This window comes from Aulonocara sp. 'chitande type north' Nkhata Bay, linkage group LG1 (assembly GCF_057382095.1).
Source record: "Aulonocara sp. 'chitande type north' Nkhata Bay isolate Kocher_YH1m ecotype deep benthic linkage group LG1, A_spYH_male_GT1.1, whole genome shotgun sequence".
In the NCBI taxonomy this organism is placed as follows: Eukaryota; Metazoa; Chordata; class Actinopteri; order Cichliformes; family Cichlidae; genus Aulonocara; species Aulonocara sp. 'chitande type north' Nkhata Bay.
In genome coordinates this window covers 13,848,195-13,874,378 of record NC_141344.1, presented here as the reverse complement: position 1 = coordinate 13,874,378, position 26,184 = coordinate 13,848,195, and the positions used below count along the sequence as shown (strand labels likewise).

The 26,184-nt window shown below is 39.0% G+C and overlaps 1 protein-coding gene across 2 annotated transcripts in view; it reads left to right on the top strand.

Annotated features, from left to right (window-relative positions):
* The first annotated feature begins 440 nt into the window (after positions 1-440).
* The window catches only part of mdga1 (MAM domain containing glycosylphosphatidylinositol anchor 1), a 194,631-nt gene continuing 168,887 nt past the window's right edge, over positions 441-26,184 (top strand). For both annotated transcript variants that reach the window (XM_086278667.1, XM_086278585.1), the window contains exons 1-2: positions 441-1,028; positions 2,177-2,266. In XM_086278667.1, the coding sequence (XP_086134793.1) occupies positions 2,200-2,266 (67 nt within the window). In that variant the 5' untranslated portion in view covers positions 441-1,028; positions 2,177-2,199. The remainder of the gene's footprint in view (positions 1,029-2,176; positions 2,267-26,184) is intronic.

Below are 26,184 nucleotides of genomic sequence, written 5' to 3'. Positions count from 1 at the left end.
TGCTGTCATAAATAATTGGTCCATGCAGAGGGATGGCTGTTTTCGGGGTTCCTCCATTATGCTAAAAGAAAAAATAACTTTCTGGGCGCCCTTCAGCTGTAATTGGCATCGACGATTGCGTGTACCAGCAGTGGACGAACTCCAGGAAAGAGTCGACAAGAGAAAAACAGGAAAACACGCGCGTTCCCCTGCTGTTAAAAACACCCTGTTGCTACCAAAGGGTTGAAAACCTATTCCAAAGCGAGTGAGAGACTGGGAGTGGGAGAGGGGAGCAGTGGCGTTCTTTTGACAACCTGTTCAGTGTGGAAGCTGTGAGGCTTGAGAGCATCTATGTGTAAGCCTCTGTCCTCCCTCCCCTTCTTCTCTCCATCCCTCTCGCTCTCCCTTTCTCTCTCACACACAGACAGGGGCGGTCGTTCTCAGTCTGCGCACATATTCCACTTGGCCAGCATCACTTGGAGTCCACAGACACAGCGCTGATTGAACTAGCGGAGGGAAGCTCATTTTCAGAGCGCATGATTGCGTTAAAGGGGCTTCATAGACTTTCATCGGCCAGAAGCAAAGAGGGAGAGAAAGTAAAGGCGTTTCAACCACGCCTTTTAGAGTAAATAATCCACAAAAAGGCAGTCCGAGTGTATAGGATTTCCCCCAAGTAGCCTTGCCTGAGTTTTTCAAAGGAACAGAGGTTTTATTTTCATTTTTGAGAAGAGGGACTCTGAGGAACCGAGCTGTGCGATGTTCTGTCGACTACTTCTCCGTGCGTAAAATAAAAGTTTAACACCCCGAAGAGATTCTTTCAGAGATCTGGGAGCTCGAAAAAGTCCACATTTCCACTCTGGGAATTTTAGCTAAAGCTCTTACTGGACGCGCAGTGGTGGAGGATATAAAACTTTTCTGCTGTTTCTGTGGTGAAACACTAAGCGAGGTTGGTCTAACGGAGAGCGAAGGAATCCTCGTTACTGAGCCGTGAGAAGGGCGCGTAGTACTGGGTAGCGGACTGACCCAAAGGACGGCACCTCGGAGACAAGGTAGAGATGGCACACTGTCCCCAACGCTGAACTGGCAATACTTGAACAAAATATATGTCAGATTGGCATCATTTATCTATTCCCTTCACATTATGTCTGTCTCATTTTTAAAGAATGTTTTATAGACTGTTTGTCAGCGCTTAATTGACGCTGGAAGTATTTTCAAATGTACCCAACATTATCAAAGTCGATCATTAGTTACACGCGCTCAGATTTTGGGATTGCTAAATTATTTGCAATATAGGCAATGCGTGCCCGTCAAAGCATTAATGCCAGGGATTCACTTGCTTATATCGCAGAAAGAAACTTTGATTACAGCGCGCTTTATAATGCGAACGGTGAATGCAGTCCTCTCACAAACGTGCGTTCTAGACGTCGGAGGAAACCCCAGTGTTCGGGAAAAAGAGTCAGCTAAGAGGGTCCATTATTCCCTCACTCAGCTGGATTTCATTCCTTGTCTTCAGGTGTCCTACAGGTTTTGAACCACCAGTGTGGAACAAGAAAACAGCTTTCCATTAATACATACACATGCATGATAAAAATGAATCGGAATAAATCAGAATAAATCAGAATAAATTACGTAACACGTGCATATTTCTGCTATCACCGTCGACCTGACAGAGTAGGAACAACTGTACTGATCTGAAGGAATATGTGCGGGTCTCGGGGTCTAAAGTAGTCTCCGCGACCCCACTTGTTGTTGCAAATCCTCCATGAATACTGCAGTGTAAACCTTATTGTGCTCCCGACTACACCTGCCCGCCGCTGTGCCTCAGTGAGGGGTGGACAGAGGAAGTTTAGTCACGCTAAACAGCAGACATCTACAATCCTGTCAATCTCCAATTCTTCATCACACTGGACTGCTTGTAAGCTTTCTATAATCCACGATTGATTGAATTACCTGCCCTTTAAGTTGAATGAAGCGAGGTTTGCTGCGCGGCGGGAACTAAATTGCTCTGTAATATTATTTTCACGGCTTATGGGGTTGCAGGGGACATAGTTGAACACTAAAACAAAGCAATTTAAAGTATCTTTCCCCTCCTTTTTGATTACAATCACTCAGTTGTCGTTTCTTCCATCCTCCATAGTTACGTTTGCAGGCTGTTCCATTCCGTGCCTCTGTTTTCACCCTTGTCTTTTTCTCTCAGGTTATGACGGACCTGAGCTGAACATGGGGCTTTTTTGGATATTGTTATTGTCTCGTGTTTATGCTCTTGCCTGGGGCCAAGGAGTTTACGGTAAGGGCATTATATTTACTTATGTATTCCTGTTATTACATCAATACATGCTTTATTATGCTGACTGAGTGAGCTTGCTAGCAACGAGCGTAATTGAAGGCTTGTCATGAGCTCCAAATTGCTCTTGTTTCAGCAAGGCCTTGCAATAACTGGTCTTAACACTCCTGAGAAAAGCCTGAGGGAGATGGACAACAAATTATCTTAAAAGGGAGAGTTCACTTCTTGGAAGTCAAAAGAGGAAAGCTGGGAAAACATCCAACCCTGTAGTGGAAGGGAAACCCAGCTACTGTAAATCCAATTTAATTCCATTTTTAGGCTGAAAAAAATAAAATCGTCATGGTCAAACGCATGTGTTATACAAAGTCTAAATTAGGTTGGTGATTTATTACACAAAGTGAGATTAAAGTTGTCCAAGGCTTATGATTAAAAATGAAAAAAGGGCAAAGTTTGGCTTGAATTAAGTTAACACTTTGTCCCATACATACTGAATCAGCTCCACACAGAGGCACCCGCACTCTGAACGACAGCGAGAAAGACGAGAGAGCAGCACAGGCAGAGTTAGAGCGCTCTGATATACGGTCCGTCTTTGTCAGGCAGGTTAAACAGGACAATCGCTCTATGCTTTTTAGGATAAAGCTGAGATTTGTCACCTCTTGCGACTGCAGTTTACTGTATTACAGAAGCTCAGTTGCTTCAGCAACAGGCGCCTGGCCAGTTAAGCATCCTCCTGTCCCTTCGGGCAAGAAAAACACACAAACCGATCTGTCAGCTTTGATACTTTGATTTTGACATTTGAAGGCATGTGGCAGCCATTGAAAACAGGGTCTGTTTAGTCATTGTAGCACAGAGTGCTGTTGTCATAAGCAATCCCGCAGCCTGCCTTCACACTGAGAAATGCTGACAATCTGTCATTTGCTGAAGCATATAGGCCTGTATAAAAGTCCTTCCTAATCAGACTCGTACTGCTCCAATACTTCGCACTGCGGCTGTCATGTCAGCATCTGTGTAAACTATATCCAAATTACACGGACAATTCTCAGATTTATTGTATCCACTGTAACGTTTCAACTGGAACCACTAGTTGAGAGACTGCATTGACTTTAAAATAAAATACTTGAGATTTTTGCTTTCAAAATCTGTATTTTGTCAGCCCTCAGCTCTTGTAAGAGCCTATAAATGTACAATAATGGCGATGGATTGAAATCACCAGAAGTGTGCAGAAGTTATTTTTTTTCTCAGATTTTCTCTCATCTGTGCACTTATTAGTTCCATTACAAACAGTTTTCCGAGTTCATGTTTTAAACGCAGGTGTACGCCTTACCTTGGGATTGTTATTAGCATGCTATTATGTTCTAAAAGATCAAATTTGTGGATGCTGCAGATGTTTTTCTAACAAAATGGTTCAAAAAGATACTCAGAACTTGAGGTGTGCTTTCATTGCTGGCTGCCATTTTTTTTTAAAAATTGAACATTTGTCTCCCTGTGAAGGTACTTCTGTTCTACTTACACGGTCCCGTTAAAGGCTCACATCTCAAAATCACCCTTGTGCATTCTTGTTCTCATCTATTTTGTTTCATAGCTGTGTAAAACAGTCTTGCGTTCTCTTCAGGGTGATGTACTGGGTCTGATGAAACATCTGAGCCTCATGGGCTCTGTCACAAATATGCAGTGGGTCGAAGCAGATATGCAGTCACTGGCAGGCGTGGAGGCTCCAGCGCTGTTTAGTTTGGTTGTTTTTTTTTTATCAGAGTCTTCCTTCCCAGTTTTATAGAATATGTGTCTTTTGTGCAAGAGTAGCCTTTTAGGCACCGCTGCGGGAAGAAAAGGCCCACAGCTTTCTTGGGAATTGTACTGGCCACTATTCAGACGCCCAGCAATCCCGGTGGATTGTGTGTTGGTGTTGCTTAGCTGAGCGTATCTGTGTTCATGTAGGAAAATCACCGTCGCTAAAAAGAGTCATTCAGAAAACGCAAATGGTTTCACAATTTACACAATTGCAGTAAATAGTACAAGTAGGGGTGATCAGGAAGAGTGCCAACGAGTTTGGCATGCTGTATATGCAGATATGCATAAAATGGTTTCTGTCACTTTGGAATTGTTTAGCACTTGCTCTAGCAGACAGATGCGACTCACCGTCCGTCGGGAGCCAAACGGTGAAAGCGTGCCTGATTGATGTCAGTGCTTTGGATGGCTGTGAGGTTCATTTACTGTAGCCTTCTCTGGGGTGTTTTTGGATGTGTGCGTTTTTATCAGCTCACGCTTGTGAATCTGTGTATGCAGGTGTTTGTGCTCGTGTATGCGAGTGTGTGAAGAGTGTGATCCTGTGAACTTCTGGGTGTGTTGTAGGGCTGGGCGATATGACCCAAAATTCATATCTCGATATTTTTTAGCTGGATGGCGATATAAGATATATATCTCGATTTTTTTTTTAAGCCATAAAGTAAGAACAAAAAGAGAGTTCTTAGTCAAAGCTGTGTCCCAGATGTCACACAGGCACTTTTATTAACATACAGCACAGATGTACATGAAAAATTACTCAAAATTAAATTATGAGCATTCATTAAATAATAATGCTCCATAAATAAAAGAAAACAAGGTTGTTTTTGTGCTAAACAAAGAGCTCACAATTGTGCAGTCAAAATGTAAACTAAAAGACGCTGAGCGTAATAACAAAGACAGATTTCACAGCTGCTCTGTTCCCAAGTTTTACTGTGTGACTGATAGCCTGGAGTTTGAAATCCGCTTCATAACCACGTCTCTTACAGGTGCCATTTATGGTCCTTATACACACACAATACGGTAATATTACGTTGATGCACAGTACATATCACTCCGCGAAGCTCCTCGGTAGCCGTAATGCGCCGACAATCTATCAAGCGGTGCAGCTCCGTAGCTTACCAAAGTCGTACTCAAACATTTTTGACAGATTGCTGAGCGCCGTGTACCACATAAAATCAGTTCGCGGCCATCAAGCACAACCAGAATTCATACATAAGGCGCGCTATCAACTTTTGAGAGAATGAAAGGATTTTAGGGTTAGCGCTGTTAGCTCGTTAGCATGTTTAGCTCGTTAGCACGTTGACGCCGTCCAGCCCCACGCATGGGGCGATGCGCAGTAACTCGTTAACGGAGATTTGCCGTGTCCGTCTTGTCGCTGCCTGCATGTGAAGCGATGGGGGAGGAGGGGGAGTTGTCTTCAGTGAAGGCGAGGCGGAGTAACGTTGCGTAGAGACAAAAGTGGACGAAAGAGAGGCAAACTTGCGGCTCCACAACTATAATTATAACGTAACATAGACTATATCGATATAAAGGATATTGTCACATCTTATATCTCGTATAAAAATATATCGATATGTTTTAAAAACTCGATATATCGCCCAGCTCTAGTGTGTTGGTGTGCGCAAGTGTGAGAGGGATATGCTTGTGCAGAAGACACACTCAATCCCACTGCAACAGTTTGCTGGCTCAGCAGGGACTTTAGGATCAGTCACTGTTTTTCTTGCAGCAGTGTAGTATTGATTGGACTTCTGTGAGGTCTGTCAAAAAGCTTGTAACACCTGTCCGTCAAATTGGAATTGGACAGACAAGTACACCAATAAAATGTGATTGTGTATTTAATAGCAAAAAGAAAAAGCCTCACACCATATGTTTTGTCACAGCTAAGCAAGCTTTGTTATGCAAGTTTAATCAGATCATTTATAGTACGTCTTTTTTTTAATTTATCAAACATTCTTCTCTCCTCTGTTTTCTCTTGGGGGATAAGCCTTTTATATGCATTTCCTCACAAACATTCCTGCATATATACATAGTGATTCTGAAGTTTCATTTAATCTGGATATACTGTAATCCAAGGGCATTACAAGCATGATGTGGCATTCACATGCGGCAAGTCTTAACGCACTTAAGGATTAAACTTCGAGGCAGTTTGGCAGGATGTGACTTCTAAACTGAAGAGTCAACACAGACAGAGTGTACCAGGAAAAGTGTCTCTTCATGTTGTGGTACTGCATGACATCACACTGTGTGAAATAACAGAGTTCACAGAGACACCAAATTATTGATTGCTCGACAAAGTCACACAAAGCCATTAGCTGGTGGTGTAGATGGAATCCAGACTGCATTAGGCTGCAATGTGATGCTTCATTATGTGCTTGTTAACAGGAAATTTATTGAACTTAAATCAGTGATTTTGCTTAACAGTGCTTTTGTTTTTTTAGATTTGAGCAAGACTCGTATAGTAGCTGGGGAAATTAGGCCTCGCCACTGGCCACAGAACAAAGCACTACAGGAAATGCAGAAACTAAGTTAATATGCTTAAAGTGTGCACAGATGTAACAAAACTTTGAAGATGTTGCCTAAGGTTGAATGAAAAGCTTGCTGCATTTCCCATTTTTATTTGCTGTCTCTGTGTATATGTTTTAATCTGGAACTTTATTCACTGCAGTCTATGATGGAAACTAAATACACACATTTACTCAAGTACTCTAGTTACCTAAAGTAACTACCTTTAGTACATCCATCACTGCTAAAGAACCAAACAAAAAACAGAAGTATTGTTTTATACCACTTTATGTCAAAATCTAAAATTACTTAAAATGTGACCATTTTTTTATTTAAGAAAGAAAAGATGACATTTGCTAAGCAGTATAACAAGTACATACATCCTGATTTTTACTAGTTGCAATATTAAAGTAATGTAAACATTAAAATACATTATTGACCAAATCCTAAATAATATAGCCACACTAACACAGACCTTGCTGCTTTCTAAATGATTTCATTTTTACAATAGTTATTATTTAATTTATAATCATTTTCTGTTTTTTTTTCTACTTTCGGATGAAAAACTTAAACGCTTTACTTTTAATAGAGTATTTCTGTCTTGTGATATCACAGAAGATCTACAGTATATTATCTTCCGATGGTACACAGATGAAATAGATCACCGCAGGTTTATGTGACCTGGCCACTGGCTCCCCTGTGACTTTAACTCTTCCTCTTCTCACATCAGCACTTTTTGTTTGTGTCTCTTTCATGTCTCATGCTACTGAGTTTATTTTGAATGCTGAATATTGCCCTTTTCTAATAAGCATCCATAATTTATCGGTGGCTCTGAGGCAGTGGAGGAGGAGGAGGGGAAGGGGGAGAGGAGACAGAGATTGGAAGAGACTGAAACGTTAAGCAAGAGATGATAGTAATCTTTTACATCCCTCCTAATCCTTACCTGCTTTTTTCTTTTGACATGCAGAGATGTAGGCACCGAATATTCAGAGGCGCATGCAGACATGTAATCAGGCAAGGTTTTGCATCAAAACACAAGTCTAAACCTTACCCATATGTAACCTAAATTTAAAATCACTTTGAACTTTGACCTCGATCTTAAAACCTGTAGTTTTTAATTTTGAGGACATGTTTTTTCATCACTAAAAGGGAGTTGGTCACCAAAACATGACTGTGTACACAGATGATTATAAATACATCAGTAATGCAAACACACACACACTATCCATGTTTTGCTTAACAGATTGCACCCTCTTACATGAATATGAACTATAGCTACCAAGTGACCTTTCTGTCTGTATCACTTTTAATCAAAGGCCTTGAAATTGTTGGAGTGCTGCTCAAAGTCAATAACTTAATCTCTTTTTAAAAGCATAGATAGATGGATAGATATTAATTTTAATTACATTTTTTACTGACATTCATAGATACACTACAATGCTTCCCCAACTAAGTTTTCTTACCATTTTTTCCCTTGATCACTCTTCCTTGCTCTCCTTTCCTCTTTCATATTTTGCTGTATAGCTGACTCGATATTAAAGCCTGACAACATTCCTATTAACCTAGAGATCAGCTGCAACACCACAGACCTATGGCCAAAATGATATGTTGACTCTGGTTTACACTAGTCTCACTACCTGGGGGCTAAAGGATAAGCACACTAAGACACTAAGACACACTATGTCATTGGAGGACTGATTTATCACCATGCTTGCCATAAGTTAGACCTGGAGCTGGCGGTGGGCTCAAGTAGCTCTAGATAGTGTGGCGCATGGTGGCAATACATAGGCAACAATACACACACACACATATATATATATATATATATATATATATATATATATATATATTAATTTACTTATTAGATTTTTTTTTATCAATACAGCAAAAAAGTAAGAAATAAGAAACTGCATTCAACTTCATAGCACGGTGGGCAGTATAACTGGTCTTGTATGGACATTTTTGTTCACTTTATTGGAGAGTGAATAAAAAGATTAATATGAATAGTCTTCTTCCAGCATCCCATTAATGTTTGTATACTGTCCCTTCTTCTCTTCATAGCAGATCGTTGTCCCTACCAGCACGACTCACGTCAGAGGTCTCCTAATGTTAAAAGAGTGTTCTTCCTCCCCACTGATGCCAAATTCTGGCTCATAGGGAACTGTCTGTTTCTTAGGGTTCATCCTCTAAAACTGCAGGGTTTATATCATACATATAAATGAATACATGTAAAGTGGCTCGAGATTACTTTTGTCATAAATTTGCTGTAAAAAAAACAACAACTTTCTTTTGTCAATCCAACACTATCAGTGAATCAATTCTTTTGCCAGGACAAATTAAATATACAAGTTTGATGAGGCAGAATAAAATGCTGAGAATCACTGGAGGCTCCTGAAGCATGTTTCTATGTTGAAGCGCAGTCACAGTCTTTATAATTCTTGCTCAAAGATCATTACGCAACCCTTCTTCAATCTGTTCATTTGTAGTTCTTATTTCCTGTCTTCGTATTTAACTCTCTCTCTTGGATGATTATGTTATCATTCATGCAGATACAATTTTCACATGCATGTACAGAGAAGCATGTGCACAAACATGTTACCTTCTGGTGAACCATACTCCTACCGATTTTCATGTCTTTGCATTTGGATGTTGGTCAGTGTCACATACGTGGTAATAATACATGGGACTACACACACCAGCACACATACCTCTTTGGATGAGAGATGTCCAGAGTGTAACAGGATGACGTAGGTGCCCTGTGGGCAGGAAAAACTGTCAGGGAAACTTCACTTTTCTTGTCTGTACTGCCTCTGTACTCCTGTCACTCTGTCAGACATTATCAAGCACCTCTTACTGGCTCTACTTCAGGAGGGAATATGTGTGGGTCTCTGTATGTTTCTTTGTGCAGAAATTTAGTAAAGCAGAGCATCTTTATATTTCAACGTATTTTGGCGAAAGAAAAAATAGCAAAGTTGTTGTGCAGATGTGCTCTGGTGGTGTCTTTTTAGTTTTTTGTGTGCACGGGGACTTGAAAGTTGAAGAATAAGGGGTATAGTGTTTTAATGTGTGAGTTGTATTGTGCACCTGCATGCATGGACATGATAGGGAGGGAACATTTGGCATCTAACTTATTCATGAAGGCAACAGGACGGTTGTGAACAGCGGTGAGAACATGGCTTACATCAGAGACCGTCTGCCTCCTCTTGCACTTCTCTCACACTGTCACTTGCTTTCTTCTTCACTTCTCTTTCACCCTGCTTTCCTTTATCTTCAGCCTTTATTTCTGTCTTTAGCTTCATTCTTTTTGCTGGTAAATCTTAGCATAGTTTCCTCATATATTGCAAGATTTATATACAAGCTTCTCTAAGTGGATTTTTTCAGAAATATCAGACAGTCCTTGTGAAAATTATGCAAGCCACAGTATTTTTTCTTGCCACCACTGGTACTTTTAAAAGTTTGAATTTTTTAATCCTACAGACATTGGCATCAACAATCCCACATATAAAGTTACTCTGCTTGGAATACTGCTTGGTCCCTGATATCTTTTTCATCATGTATTGAAATATACAGAATATATTAATATGCAAATGTTGGTTACAAAACTTCTCATATGCTGAAGAAAGAATTCAAGCAGGCATGTTTGTTGTACACATGGCTATTGTCACCTCTGTTGTACATATTTGGGAAATGAAGAGCCAGGTGTCATAAATCTAGGGCAACCTGCTAGTTGGCCTAACCACCACCCTCACTGCTTCACTCACATATTTATCCATTCACACACTGATTTGTTCATGTGTGTGCTAATAACTTTTACATGTCCTTTGTCACATTGTCTTTATGAAACTGTCTTCTCAGTAAACTCGCACAATGCAGTCGTGCATTTACTACTATCATTACCAAGACAGTAAGTTGTTACAGTCTGACAACTGGCCCTATTTCTTGGACCAGGTTGCACAGATGTGGCGCTAAATCACATCAGAAGAATGGAGAGAGTCAATAAAAGACAAAAGACTATGAAACAAATTGGATACAGTTTCCAGGTCTTAGAAAGTGAAGCCACAACAGAAGTGCATGTGGCTCTTGAGCTCTTAGAGCCCCTCAACTATGATTGACTACAAGCTTTGAACAAAAGGGGGGAAAAAATCAGCTTTTTGTATATTTATTTACTTTATACTCATTCTATCCTTTTTCTTCTGTTGTTTGGTAAAAGAGGATAAATTGTTCTTTTTATGCTGAAGGTTGCTGACCCCTGCAATAGGAAGTCAGAGGTATAAAAAGATATAGAAGAAAACGTCTCGACTACTCGTCGATCTTTGATCGTTGTCCTTGGTAAAACCTTGAACCTTGAAGGTTTCAAAAGAGGGCTTAATTAGCTGAAAGGTGATGTCATGGTGGCTATATTCACCTTTTTCTTTAGACATTCTATACAAGAACAGACATGGTTTTTTCATGCTCACAGTTGTGGTGGTGATTGAGAAGTATTTTTTCAAACAGTGGAACCTGTTGATGCCAGACATGAAAGATGTCAGAGCCTCTATGGATGAGAGACATCCAAGCTGTAGGTCCTTAAAAAATAAAATTGCCTCTTGGGTAAACATTGCCATGTACAAGTAAAAACAAATAAAGACAAATAACTAAAATTCTGTAAAATACACTAGGTTGGATTTAAGAATTCTCTCTGTAAATGAATACTCTATGGGAGGCTACAGGTGTCAACAACACAGCTGACACATTTTTTTTGACTCACACAAAGCAAATTAGGGGACTTTACATATCTGTATTTATGATGGTGCCCTCAGCACACGTGTATATACAGATTTGTTCTAAATAAATGAGTGGCAAAAATATATTCTCTAAATAAATTAGAGGTAGAAAGATGTGTTTTAAATAAATGAGTGTCAGGAAGCACGCAGTCTACTTTCTGCCACATTGTTTCAAGTTGTTCCTACCACATAGATTTTGCCTTTCCCTGTAGTGACTGCCAAAACCCCCAAACAACAACAAAACAACCACAGCTGCTCAAGTTGGTCGTGTCCAACTAAACTTTCTGACAGCAAGAAGGGATCAACACTGGAAATCTATCTTTTGCTCCTACACAAGTCAGACCTCAATAATTCAGCGATGCGTGCTGCTTGGAGATCTCGCCCTCTCCCTTTTCCTCTTTCGTTCTCAGTCAGTGTCTCAAACTTGTTCTCCCTCAGTGGCAAATTCCCCTCCTCCTCCCATACACATGGTGGTTTTACTCAAATTTTCCGGCACTTTAAATGTTTGAAATTTTAGCCTGCTGCTCTCACACTTTCACATCTTTTTCTTCTCATGCATCTCAGCTGGCTCAGAGGAGATGGGGTATAATCTGCCGGATATTTTGAAAAGTCCCCATGTTCTCAGTGTAGCAATTTACCTGCCAGCAGCTACACATTCTGATCCCTCTCCTCCTCCGCCACATCTTTCCTCATTCTGGCTTTAACCATCTACTAAACTTTTACCAGTCAAAAAAGATGTTCCTGTCACCTTCCTCCCTCCCTTCCCTCCTCACACTGATCCTCTTTTCCTTCCCAGCCATCCATACAGCTACCCTTAGCATGTCATAAAAGTGCATCCAGTCTGAGCTTTCCATCCTCTTTCCATCCTAATTCCCTCTCTTCATCCACGTCCTTTCGCTGGATCCAACCCTTAAACTCTCCTACCCCCCCCCCCCCACCTCCCTTCACTACCCTTCTCTTTCTTTATACACAGCCTCTCTCTCTCCTCCAAAGCCCTGTCATCTTCTCACCATCATCCACTGATTCAGTGGCAAGCATCCACCCACCTCTCCACTTACTGCAAATATAGGACATAGCGCACACGGTCATTGAAAGCTGCAGACGGGCTTTTGGGAAGCCAGTGGACGGCTGACACTAGGGAGCAAGGAGACAGCCGCAACCTGAGGAAATGAGGACAAAGGGAAAGGTGCTCTGGTTTGATTTGGTTGGTTGGTGTAAGCCTGTTACACCAACCAACTGTTTATGAAATTAAGCAAACAAAAAACTGGAGGATGTAACTGGTTCAATTTCTTTTATTTCATAAAAAGGATATAAAAAGAAATAAGAAGACAGGTTACAAGTGTAAAAAAGATTCATATATCCTTTTCATGTTTTCTTTAACTTAATAATAACAATGGATTGCATTTATATAGCGCTTTTCGGGGCCCTCAAAGCGCTGTACAATTCCACTATTCATTCACTCTCACATTGACACACTGGTGGAGGCAGCTACAGTTGTAGTGACAGAAGCAAGGCTGCCATATCGCACCATCGGCCCCTCTGGCCATCACCAGTAGGCAGTAGGTGAAGTGTCTTACCCAAGGATACAACGACCAAGACTGTACGAGCTGGGGCTCGAACCGGCAACCTTCCGGTTACAAGACAAACTGCCAACTCTTTGAGCCCCGATCGCCCCTGATAGTTAAACTTGACTTTAACTATCAGCCCCACCGAGTGAGTTTTCTTACAGGTTAAGTACCCTGTCAGTCATCATTAAATATAGCAGAGTGAGCCTCATTTCAGTTGCTGGATTTACTACAACATGCTCTCTGTGTTATTTGAGAGCACTGCATTGTGGTTTTTAAGGAACAGAATATATTCTATATGTTAGTAAGGTTGATTGTGCATATAAATATCATGTTCATACATTCAGTTAAGTAAGACTGCAGTGTAGTGTGTAATGTTGCATGTATTATTTAAATGTATTTATATACTTTTTTTTATGTATTTATTTTTTTAGACTCACACATAAAGGGAAAAAGTCAGTATTGTTGAAAGAACTACTGATGCACGACGTGAGAAATAAAAATTATTGATGACCTTCCTGATTTATAACAGTAAGTGCATTTGTAACCCTGGAACAAATTGATGTGATTCACAGAATGCACTGAAAAAGATCTTTTTTAAAAAACAGAAAATGCAGCTAAGCTTACAGAGGCAGGTTTCACTACCTCGACATGTGACATGTTCACTGCAACAGCTATATTAAACCAGAAACAGCAGTGCAGACAGCATGTGTGGACGAAGCGCAATCAGTGTTAATGTCATTTTTTATTTATATGAAGCAGCATGTTACGTCTAATGTAAAATTTAATCAAAGTGACATTGCTTCGTTAGAGGAACGAACATCTGGAGGTCAAAACACCGAAGATTCTTCTACTGCTTGATAGCAATTTTACCAGGTTAATTTTCAGCCACATTTCTGGTTAAGGTTTGAAGTCATTGAACAATGAAAAGGTTAATTGTGAGAATTTGCAAAGACAAAACCGAACACAGGACAGTTGTCAAATGGGAGGCTCAGAGCTGCAGATCTTTGAAAGTGACACAATGGACAGAGATACTTGGATAGTCTAGCTAGAAGGGCAAGTGCTTCACTCTTGGCTCAAGGGTCACCAGAGTTTCTGTAACAGCTCAGACAGTGTAGACGACATTGCTTAACATCAACCTCTATGGTGAGCATCCAAGAAATCTTTGGCACAAAATAGAAAGATTAAACTTTTCTAAAGAACTTTTAAGAATCCTGATGATTATTAGAGGGATATTCTTTGGTTAAATGAGATAAAGATAAAATTGTTCAGCTCAGCTGTGGTCCAGCATGTCAGGGATGAACCTGGCCAAGAATACCACAACCGAATACCACATAGTCTGAGAGTGAAGCACAGAGGTGTTAGTGCAATGATTTGGAGTGAGTCCAAAAGTAAAAGTGGTGAAGACACTCAAATATATTTCTTAGTTATGCATTTGAGATTGGGTTTCTGATTAGCTTGTTTAGTTCTAGTTTTTAATTCTTGTTTTCTTTGTAGCTTCAGACTACCTTATTATTTTATAATTAGTTTCCTTGCAATGGTATTAAGTCTTTGGTTCTTGTGTTTTCTCTATTCTAGTGATAAGTCTTTGTAGTCTTTGGCTTTTTAATAATAGTCTCACTAGTGTCCCTGTTCATGCCTCCATCTGTGTTCCTGACATCTTACGTCTTTTATTCAGGTTATTCGGGTCATTTTCCTGTTTTACTTTAAATTTTGTGTCCTTTGCTTCGTGTATGTCCTTCATCAATTCCCTGATTGCTTTCAGTATTTTTTTAATTACTTTCACCTTTGTTGCCTTCTTCACCTGTTTGTCATGCCCCATCAGTTTTGAATGTATTTATGGTTCTGGCATCTCCCCAGTGTACTCTCTCTTTGTATCGTGGATTTTGTACTCTGGAATATTTACACTCGTTGACTTGATAAAAGGTTTACTTTTTTAAGTTCTGTATTTGTCTCCTTAAATCTGTAAACCTTGACAAGGATCACCTGTGTTAAATATTCCACACCTGCTCCCAGTCAGGCTCTGCAATGCAAATATAGTGTCAGCTGTCTATCTCCCACTTGCCTGATTGCCTTTAAACTTGGATTAGTCAACCTTTCAAGCACTGCTTGTTTTCCCATGTCTGCAGCTGATCTCCTCTTTGACCTTTTGGGCTGCTTCATGGACTTCTGTTTGTATTCTCCACATCTGGTTTGTTTGCCACAGTTCCTGCCTTCCTGTGCACGACCACTTGCTGTTTTAAAATAAAGATTTAGATTTTGGATTTTTTTCCCAGCCTACTGAATCCTGAATTTCCACCTGTCCCCCTGTGATAGTGATATGCTGACTGGAATCCAATAAACACCTTTATTTCTATTTTAAAAAGACTGAGCAACGCAGCCCTCAGGCAAAGAGCAGAAGAAACAAAATCTGGTTGTACATTTCTCCAGAAATTTGTGTTTCATCAGTGATGAGAAAAAAAAGTAAAAAAGACAAGTTTTCAATCCTAGTAATGAAAGGTATACTGACTGATGTATAAAAGTGATATTGCACAGAGGTGTGCTCATTTATGTTGTACATGACATGTTAAGTCATTCTGTGGTGGGTGCTGTAAATGAAAAGTAACTTGTAGTTAGTTCACACTTTTAATTTTCAGAGTTTATTTATTTGTAAGTTGAAATGAAAAGAAACATGTCTCTGGGTAGGTTCTCAGTCATCCAGGTCATCGTACTGTAAGGAGCTTGGCAAGAAAAGCGTCTGGACTTTTTTAAGTTGCTTGAAGATTTTTCACCTTCCATCCGAGAAGCTTCTTCAGTTTTAAGTCAGTCGTAAGACACCACTGTTCAAAGAGGCGGTGGCTTACGACACCAACTGTCTGCATCTATAATCCAGTGTTGAAATCCCTTCCCAGACGCCATAATGCCCACTCTCATCTTGGGCCTTCTGACCTTAGGAAATTGCATGATAAGGTCGGGCTAGTTTTCACAATGCGTTCACCTAAAACCTTGGCTGATTGTGACCTACACCAGTTTTCACACCTTGGCTTGTGTGATTAGGTAGAAGATTATTAGGGGGTCCATGTCCCGCTTGGGGGGGTACTCCCACAGGGCTTAAATCTGGACTCTCCACCATTTGACCTTAGAACTGAAAAAGCTTCTTGGATGAGAGGTGAAACGTCTTCAAGCAACTTGAAGAAGTCCAGACGCTTTTCTTTCCAAGCTCCTTAGAAATGAAGCATGATGTGCTTGTTCAGTGGTTTGTCCAGTGTTGGTCATCAAGCTGGAACAGCTTATCTGTCTAAACATTGTAAACTTGTGTCAAGGCTATTTTAGTTATTGTTAGTATAATTTCTGACCCATTTTGTGGTAGCTAAGATGCGTTATGAGTGTGTGAGTTAAGTAGTAACAGCCTTTGACAATGAATTAAAAAGCATATTAAAACCACTTCTTAGGTTCTGCTGCATATTTGACGTTTTCTGTACAGTGGTGTAAATGGCATCCTGTGACATGTAAATTTATTTGTTTATTTATTTTATGCTCTAGGACAGGTACATTTATTAACAACATTGAAATATCTATTTGTACAATTTAGCATAGCTTTCCACATGTTTCACTTGTGACACCTCAAACCAGCGCCAGTACTTTTCCTGTGGATAGGAATAGTCTTTTCACAAGCCACATCCGTGGCCGATGAGTCGGTCTGACATGGAAAAGTCAGGAAACCGCGTTGTTGGCAAAAAAGGCAGAGTTCATACTGATTCTTAATAAAAATCTTGAGATTAAGATTATCCGAATCTTAAGCAAGTCTAAACTATCTAGCCCTGTAGAGAGCTTGTGGAAATGCATTCTATGAGGATGGAAAACTAATGAGATCTGCAATTTTCAGATTCGTGTATGAGAATATTATTTTGAACTCAATCACTGTGACGCCCGTGGCTCAGTAGGGACATGTTACCCTGCATAAAAGTAATTTCCCCACACATCCTTCATTTGTGGAGGAGGTACTGTGAGGCAGGATAATCTAGTGGGTAAATTTCACATTTTCATCCAAAGAAACCAGAGATGTGTGCGACAATTTTCTGAATTGTCAGCTGATCTCGTGGCTACACAGCGATGATGTGGGGAAAAAAAGCTTTAGGTAGTGATGGTGTATGTCATCATCACATTTTGAGGATTTGACGCTACGAGGAGAGAAATCTGAATGGCATGGTTGTATGAATTTATGTAAACTGACAACTTGGTTTCCCTAAAATGAATCATATCATTTTTATATCAACACTATCTTTCCAGTTTAGACATTAACACATGATTGGTGAAATCTGATTGAATTTTGACAGCTGATGATGTGGAATGGGTTTGGTTCATGGAAGAAGAGTAAAAAAAAATACAGTTGAAGGACACATAGTAGAGCAAAAGGCTTACATTAAAAACCAGACGCGGTGAGAGTGACATTGAAAAGGGCAGGGCTAGATACAGAGCAGCTAAAAGAAGAAAGGCTTCCCTAGAGAGAGAGAGACTGACAAAAAATCTGAAAGAAATGGAAAGAATCAGCGAGACAGTAAGAAAAGGTGGGAGTGAGGATAAGACCTAAAGTTGGTTTGATTTATACTTAACTACATTGTACATCTTTTTACGTGTGAGCTGTATGTGGAATTGATTGACTGCTTATAAGAAAACTTTGATCAAAAACACATCAAAGAAAGTCAGATAGGTTTCTGAATAGTTTTCTGAATTACTGCTAGTGTGGTTAATCTATCTGCTTTCCAATGATCTTGGACAAAATGCTTTTGTTTTCAAATTGCTTTCCAAAACCGAACACAGAAACACATCTGTATACCTGGACAAACCCCCAAAAGTTATAAGCAAAGACATTTGAGACTTGTTGTATAGTTGTGAGGTATTTACAGGCTGCAGAATAAAAAGAAAGTTTCACAGTGTCTGGCTTCTATCAGACTCTCATCTCTCTTCTTTTCTGCCTCTACACGGGATGCCATTGTCAATATATTCCCTGATAGAACAGACTATCTCCTTCTTTTTTTATTATTATTGTACACGTTTTCACATTATAGAACATGGAGTGGAAACTACAGGCAGTACATGGAAGAGCCTGACTTGTCCACCTTAAGCGCTTTTTACTGGGTTTATTTTTCTTTGTCTTGTTTTTTGTTTTTTTCCACATCATGATTACTCACAACAGGCTTTTTCCTCAGCTACACTTTTTTTACACTTTCATTCTTTCTCTGTATTCAAAGTCTTCATCCATTTCAGCTTCATTCCTCATTCTTCCATGTTTTTAATCTTTCTTCCTCACCCTCTCTATTCTCGCCTGCAGCACCCTGCAATGCAAACACAACCTGTTCTGAAGGGAAGTGAATTATTGAAGCCGCTGCTGCCATTCCCTCTGTGCAGAAGTGGGCCGCAGAGGAAGGTTGGGGGGGAACGGAGGGAGGAATAAGGGGGGATGAAAGAAATGGAGACGGTAGATTTGTAAGAAGACACGATGGTTTTGGGGTGCAGAGAAATCGGATTTTATTTACATCTTTGCTGCATGGGACGGTGCATGTAGTGGGAGAAGCAAGGGAGTCAATTATGTAAATTGTGTTCATACTGAGCAATTTTAAATCTCCTGCTACATAAAATTAGCCTAACATGTTAAGCAATATTTAAAACATTTCATTGCGTAATCCCTAAAATAAACTAGCCTTTTTGTTTAGCTTTATTTTCTGAACTCTTAAAAACAGTACAGTTGACAGTAGATATCATTACACATTCAACAGTGTCTGCCACCGTTGCTGTCTTTTTCTGACTTTGCCCTTTCCCTGTATATTCCTTTCTGTTGTGCACACTCTCTTTATCTTGCTGTCTTTCCTGTCTCAAACTCATGCCAATGCGGTGCATTTTTCTCTGACAAAATGTTCATGTTGAAGCTAAAATTCCTTAAATATTCACACAGGGTAAACTAAGTGTAGTTACTTAATCTTACTTTTTAGATATGCAGAATTGTTAATTAAAGTCCCAAGATCTTATGTTTAAGTAATATGGGCTTGAATGTGTGTGTGGTGTGCATATGATTTTCATCTTTGGGAATTATATTAAAATCATTCTGAAATATACTCCTAGTTCCCCACGGGCACATATACAGTTTTAAGGCAGGGTAATTCTTTTACATAGGTTTGCTCTGTCAACCACTGGAAAGACATTTTCTATTCAATTCTATTCTATTCTATTTATATAGCACCACATCAAGATTCATTTTATTGTCATTCAGCACATTCAGTACTGGAGAAACCTCCAGTAGAACGAGGCTCAGACAGGGGCAGCCAACTGCTGCGACCTGTTGGGGATTATGGGACCAAGACAGGACAAAAGACATACTGGAAAAGATTCAGAGACTATTAGCAACTAATGATTAAATGCAGAGTGGTGTATAAACACATAGAGAGTGAAAAAGAAACAGTGTGTCAATCAAATAATAAGTCTACTAAAAACAAAAGTCCTGTGATCAGTTCTCCAAAATCAACTCACAGATAGCATGCACATGTGAGATGTCTAATAGCCAGGAATCCCTAACTGGCTGAATCTTACTGAATGCATATATAGGTGCAAACCTGATGAAGGTTGCACAGACCGTAAGATTAATAGGAATGATGGTAAGCGGGACTGTGTACGGAAGTTATACAATTTTCTTCACAAATGTTTTGGTAAACCCCCAAACCTCAATTTTAATCCTTTTGAACCATTGAAAGTTGAAGTTTCTTGCTAATTAATGCAGTTATCCTGAAGGATTTTCTTTGGAAAGCAATTGTAATTTTTTTTCCTCAATTAGGGCAAGTCTCATTGGCCCTGAAGCTGCAAAGCATCCCCACAACATTAAACTGTCACATCCACACTTGCCTGTTGGTACAAGGTTATTTTAAACTCACACTGGATGCAAGAGGACCCCTGATTTCCAAAGTGTGCTTTCAGCTCATCAGTTTGAACAAATTTCCTCTACAGGTTTGAAGACCAACAAAGTGTTTTGGCCAAATTCTGTGTCTTCTCTGTCTTTGTAACGTCTGAATGGTGACTTGTTGTAAGATGTGGGATGCTTGTAGTTCCTTGGATATTTTCCTTTGATCTTTTGTGACTGTGCTTTTCAAGCAATTTTAGAACATCGGCAACATCTCGGAAAGTTCACCATTATTCCAACTGATCCCTGTTTGTAGCAAGTATCTCTCACAGTGGATCTGTACGGTCTCTGACTATAAACTGGTATGTAAACCCATAACATTGATTTATCTCCTTCATCCTCACGTTTTGTTTTTAGAATTTCTTTTGTTTTTTGGTAAACTGGAGACACGTTCCAGCCAACTACATGCTTCTGAAAATGATCTATTTTTCCAATGATTTCTGCTATTTAATCAGGTCCGGCTGCAACCAGCTGTGAATGCAGTTATTTATTTCATTTATTCAAAAATTAAGGTAGCAAATACTGTCTCACATATTCCAAGTTGCTATTAGTTAACATTAAAATTCCAACTAGTATTTAAGTCTTGCATTTTGTGTGTTTTATTACAATATTTTTGTTTTATTCACAGTTTAGTAAGACATACACATAAAAGTAAAGAATGGTGAGGGTGGAAGCTTTTTTCACAGCACTGCATATCAAATATTGAAGACAACAACAAAGAATATGAGAGAGTACTGCAAATATAGATAAAGGAAGGCTGTCAAAACTGCTCAAATAAACTAACAAACACCAATAAACTGATATAAAACACTAAATAAACATTTATAATTCATAGTTTTGGGCAAAAAAGGACAAAGTTAGTATGCTCTAAAGGGCTTTATGTTTGTGTTACTGAAAAGCCTCACTAGAATCATATTGCCCATAAGATAAACTAGCTGTGGGATTTCATGTACTTTATCTTCTCTTAAGAGTCTCACTTCTCTAATTGCTTCTTTTTGTTTGGCAGTGAGAGCTTTGAATCCCTGCCCAAGAAAATATGTTTTTTATTGGCGCCAAATTGAATTGAAAATTGTTGATGCAATATAAATGTGTTTCACCGTGGAATCGGCTCTGTGCCAGAGTGTTGATGAATGTGCTTTGGCACAGTTTTGGAGCAGATACTACCCGTTCAGACGTTTGTGAGCATTCTAGGTTAACTTTCTAACTTTTGCTGTTGTCCTTGAGCTTGACAAGTGATGTTAAATGAAGTCTTCTAAATAAGCTCAAAGAGAGTGTTAAGGAAATGTTTTTGGATGTGCAGGGAGTGACTGCGTGTATGTGTATGTTCATTATACTTTTCAAAACGTATTATTTTATTGGCCTGTTTTATGCATATATTATAAAATGTCGTTTAACACAGCCCTTTCAGTTGAACATTTGAAGGACATTTCATGGGGGTTCATTCTTGAGGAAGTCGCTAAAAGGATCTCATTATTGTAAGGTAATCTGGCTGAACACGATTTGACTTTAAGTGAAACGCTCTTGTAGAGAGATCAATATTACCTTATGTTATCAAATTATCATAAATGTGCCAATCATAGAAGAGCTAGGGAATCTCCTGTCTTTTATCTGCATTTATATTTTCATTTATATTCTGCTTCTGCTTATGATGAAGTCAATTAAAAGCCAATTAAAAAAGAGATAAAATAATTATCATCTTCAGATCATGCATATTTGCACATTCATGTGTTTTTTCACTTCTCTCTACACTCACTTTTTTGTACATTATATTATAATAGCGGGTGAAGTCAGAAGCCATAAGAGGTTATATGAAGATACCACCCCTCTAAATAACACCGGTGGACCTATGTAACAGTGAAAATTAGATAAGAAGAACAATAATAATTACATAGGAGATATGTTAACAATATTTATAATAATAACGTTTTTTGGCTTACAGTATTTATTATTTTGAATCCATAGAAAGCAGTTATCAAATGAGGATTTGAATATATACAATTTTGATTATTGATTATTTTATTTTCTTATTTTCTTAGTGGACTTTTTTTTAGTTTAAGAAAAAAATTGCACCTTGTCCTAAGAACTCATTATACATCACAGCTTTGCCATCATTTAAATTCAGAGGATTAATTGTAAAATCTTCTGCTTTGAGAGAATTTGACTCATGTATATCACACATGACAGCTCCAGAACATTACCTATAATAATATATTCATTGTGATATGAAACATCTGTACCTTAGTTAGACACGGCCAAATAAGTAGGGAAAATTTAGCTCGACTGAGGATGTTACACAACAAGTTGATCATCTTGCACAAAGGCAATGTTCTCCTTCTTTCTCTCCTTGAGCTATAGTAGCATCTTTTTGAGTTTCATGTGAACATTATTGAACATGTTGGTACCTTTAGCTGATTTGTCTCTCTTTGGGATTTCTTCTTGTCTATATATTGAAGCTGCTTCATCACAGTGAATCCAGGATGTCCAGCATGATCATATTTTCAGATCTTTCAGTTTCTCTAAGCTTGGGGTCTATCTTAAGGTGGTCAGGAATAATTTACTTGTCCTAATATTGGTTTCAGAATCACAGATTTTGAACCAGACACTCCATCTATTAGACGACTGAATTTCTTACATGCTTTCACTTATCATTCATTCCACAGAATAAAATTGCCAGCAGACATGTATTGACATCCAGAGACTGTGTGTACCATACAACAAACCACCTTACTTTTGCTACTCCTGTTAGTTTGGGTTGTTTGTTTCTCCGTCACTCCTTAGCTGTCATTACAAATGCCAAGTGGTCACTGTGATTGCTTCTTTGATCTTATTTACTCATAGAAATAAAGATCTTTGCAGTGGGGATGGTATCAAAGTAAGTCTAGACCTGTGTGTGTTATATAGTTAATAACTGCACTTGGACTGTAAACATTTGGTTGTAAGACTGTAAGCCAAAGTCTATAACCGATATTTTACTGACTGTTAAAAGTGTACAGCGTAGTCTTTGGACTATCCCGAAAGGACAACCAAATTGTGACTTTCACCACCTTCTTTTTTTCTTTTTCTTTCTTTTTCTTTTTTTTTTTGCCTGCGCCATTTGGATCTTTAGCCATCAGAATTGTTGTCTGAAGGCCAAGAAAGATGCCAAGCGGATTTACTTTAAAGTGGATCATCATGGCCTTGCCATATTGGTCCATTTGATTGACCGTTACTTGTAACGCGTTACTGTAATCTGATTACTTTTTTCAAGTAACGAGTAAAGTAAGGGATTACTATTGCAAAAACGGTAATTAGATTACCGTTACTTTGCCGTAGGAACGCTGCGTTACTGCGTTACTAAAACTGTGATTTTTTTTTTGCGAGAATGTCTCATGACAGTGACGTAAGCAAGTGCGACGTTTGTGACAACAGCTGTGTGCAGATCAACAATGGATAATATATCGAGTGCTGGAGAGAGTATGAGCGTGCAGCGTTTAAAGCGTGGAAGTACTGACCTTACTTTAAGTTTGATTCCATAAAAAGTGACAAAAACATTAGTGTCCGTTGTGCGTGGGAAGAAAACTTCTTTTTACAGCGAAAAAACCCCCCCTAAACTTCCAAGCAAGCACCGAGTGCGCTACGACGTAATGGGAAACTCACAGAGAAACTCACGGATTCTTCAACTGACCGCTGCGGCACACCTGCACCAGGGTAAACCTCCGCCTACCCTAGTCCTGCTTTACAGGTGAAAATAGAGCAAAAGGACTGCTAGTCTTTGACTTTATTTATTTTCTGCTGTGTTTTACGTGCATCTATTTGAAAGACTGAGTGTAAACACACACAAAAAAAATATTTTATGTGCTGGAATGTGCAGAAAATTGGTTTAAATATTAAACAAATTTCTTCCAGTCAGAGAATGTTGCATATAATTAAACTTTTGCTTGATGCATAAAGTTAAAAGATTAAAACTAATAAAACAAGTTTTAAAAAGAGACTTTTCCATGTGATTACATTTTGTATGATGGATTATGTAGAAAAAGTATAATTGGGCTGAAAGATCTATCGCTTTATTACCTATTCAGGTTGTAAATCGTGTTTTTAAAAAGTAACTAAGTAACTAAGTAATTAATTACTTTTTAAAATAAGTAATCAGTAAAGTAATGGGATTACTTCTTTGGGGAAGTAATCAGTAATTAGTAACTTATTACTTTTTTTTTAAGTAACTTGACCAACACTGGCAAAGACAGATGTAAAGCCATTATCAAAAACTACAGGGAGTGACAAGATCACTTTTTTAGATTCCTTGGTTCCTCAAACATGCCATACATTTTTTTTTTAGCTTCTGCTATCCATGCCTTTGTCAGTCTCAATGCTGGCAACATTGGAGGAAAGCAGTGACTCCCAAAACTGTTGCCAACAGTAGATGTTGTTGTTGTAGAATATCTAGCCTACTGACAATTTTGATAATAATCTAAATTTGATCTACTAAGAGGTTTTTGGATTTAATGAGGCCCTTTTTTACTGGTGTAAAAGACTTAAGCTTTTGGATACCAATTTAGACATTGATACTATAACAATGGTAGAATATGTGAGACTTTTGGGTGAGCCCTGTTTCTCTTTTGCTTTTGTAACACATGCAGAACACACAAACACACATAGACACACACAAATTGTGCTTCCATCCTTGACCCATGGGACAGAAGCCCCATCAGAGAGGAAAGAAATGACTGGAACTCTAATCTGGAAGCAAAGTCATGGATCCTAACGAAGGTCTGCAGAGGGCAACATCTGATTATCTTTCACCTTAAAGAATAATTGTCTGTGCATATGTGTGCGTGGATGTGTGTGTGTTAAGTGAGAAGAGGCCAGGAGTGGTACTGTACAGGACTACCTTATTTCGACTGCTATAGGTCTTGACTGTCAAACAGATGTAGCTGTACTTCAGAAAATGACTTAACTGGAGCATTGTTGCTGGTCCTCCAGAGAGATAGAGATATTTTAAACTATGAGATGAGGTTACGAGTAGGATCCAGGAAAGGTAAAACGAGGCCAAGGGTGAGACATCTTGCCTGAGTTAATGATAAGAATTTTTTGGGGGTTTTTTTTGCTGTCACAAATTTATGTTTTGTGTATTTACCTTAACAACAGACACACACACATAAGCAGTCACACACAAGTCAAGTTTACCGATTGACCATGGGACTCATTCCATAAAGTGAATATTGAATTACCTGTGATGCTCCTGCAGGAGTGTTTCACAGAGAAAATATAGAGAAAGGGTCCATCAAGTATATTGACTAAGAGGATCACCCACAATACACACGTGCTACTATACACACAAGCATAAACACACATTATTGAATGAGAACAGGCAGTGTTCTGTGGTCTGCTGTGGTTGTAATAGGCTCATTATTCACCATGTGCTGCGCTTATACACTCAGCAGATCCAAAAGCAGTAAAAAAACAAAAAACAAAAAAACCCAGATGCTATTATACACACAAACAGAAACACGCATAGCCTCATATGCACCATTTGTTCTCTGAATCGTTCACCTACTGTACTTTCACTGCCCAGACTTCCAGCATATAGCTATAACAGCACAGCACCGCAGTATCGGCAGTATACCTATTATCTGCACTTAGATGCATGATTATTCGGCACAGCTCAAACTAATTCAATCAAGCAGAAAAAATCCTATAATGTTCTGTTTTTGTTGCAGATGTTTTACATGATGATTCAGCTGTCTGGTAATTTTAAAGGCTGCAGTTTCATGCCCTATTAAATTATATATTGCATACTGAGAGGTGTTTCTTTTTCCCCCCCAACACATTTTTATGATACAGGGTAGGCTAAAAAAAGCAGAGACATGTTTTTGGCAGTACAGTGCACCAAGACTTTTGCATCTAAAGTGAATTTCAACAAAAACTCACTCAGCCTCACTTTTTTCTCTTCAAAGTTTGGTAAGAATCTATATTAGTTTAAAGTTTAAGACTGGTGTATTTGGTAAATAAAGTTTTTGAGCTAACAAACTCAAAATGGATAATAACAATGTGTTTATCTAAAACATTTTTGGGGATTTTTTAGGTTTTGTTCTGCCCCTTTTTCACATTTTAATTATCCACCAATTTTCTACTTCTCTGAGTCATCAGGAGCAGCAGTCTAGAGTGTAGTTACACTAGGCAATCTGTACTGTGCTTTGACTAGTGTGATCGCTGCATGCTGTATCCAAGTATGGTTAAGGGAACCTTGGCCTTGCTCCCTTGCAGAGGTGGTCCCGGTTGGACTTCAGCTGAACATGGGCATGACGCACATGTAGTGTGATTGTTAACTGTGCCCGAACAAGGAACGTTCCCTTAACAACAGCTGGATATGTGAAAATCACTTTATTGAGAAATGGACAAATG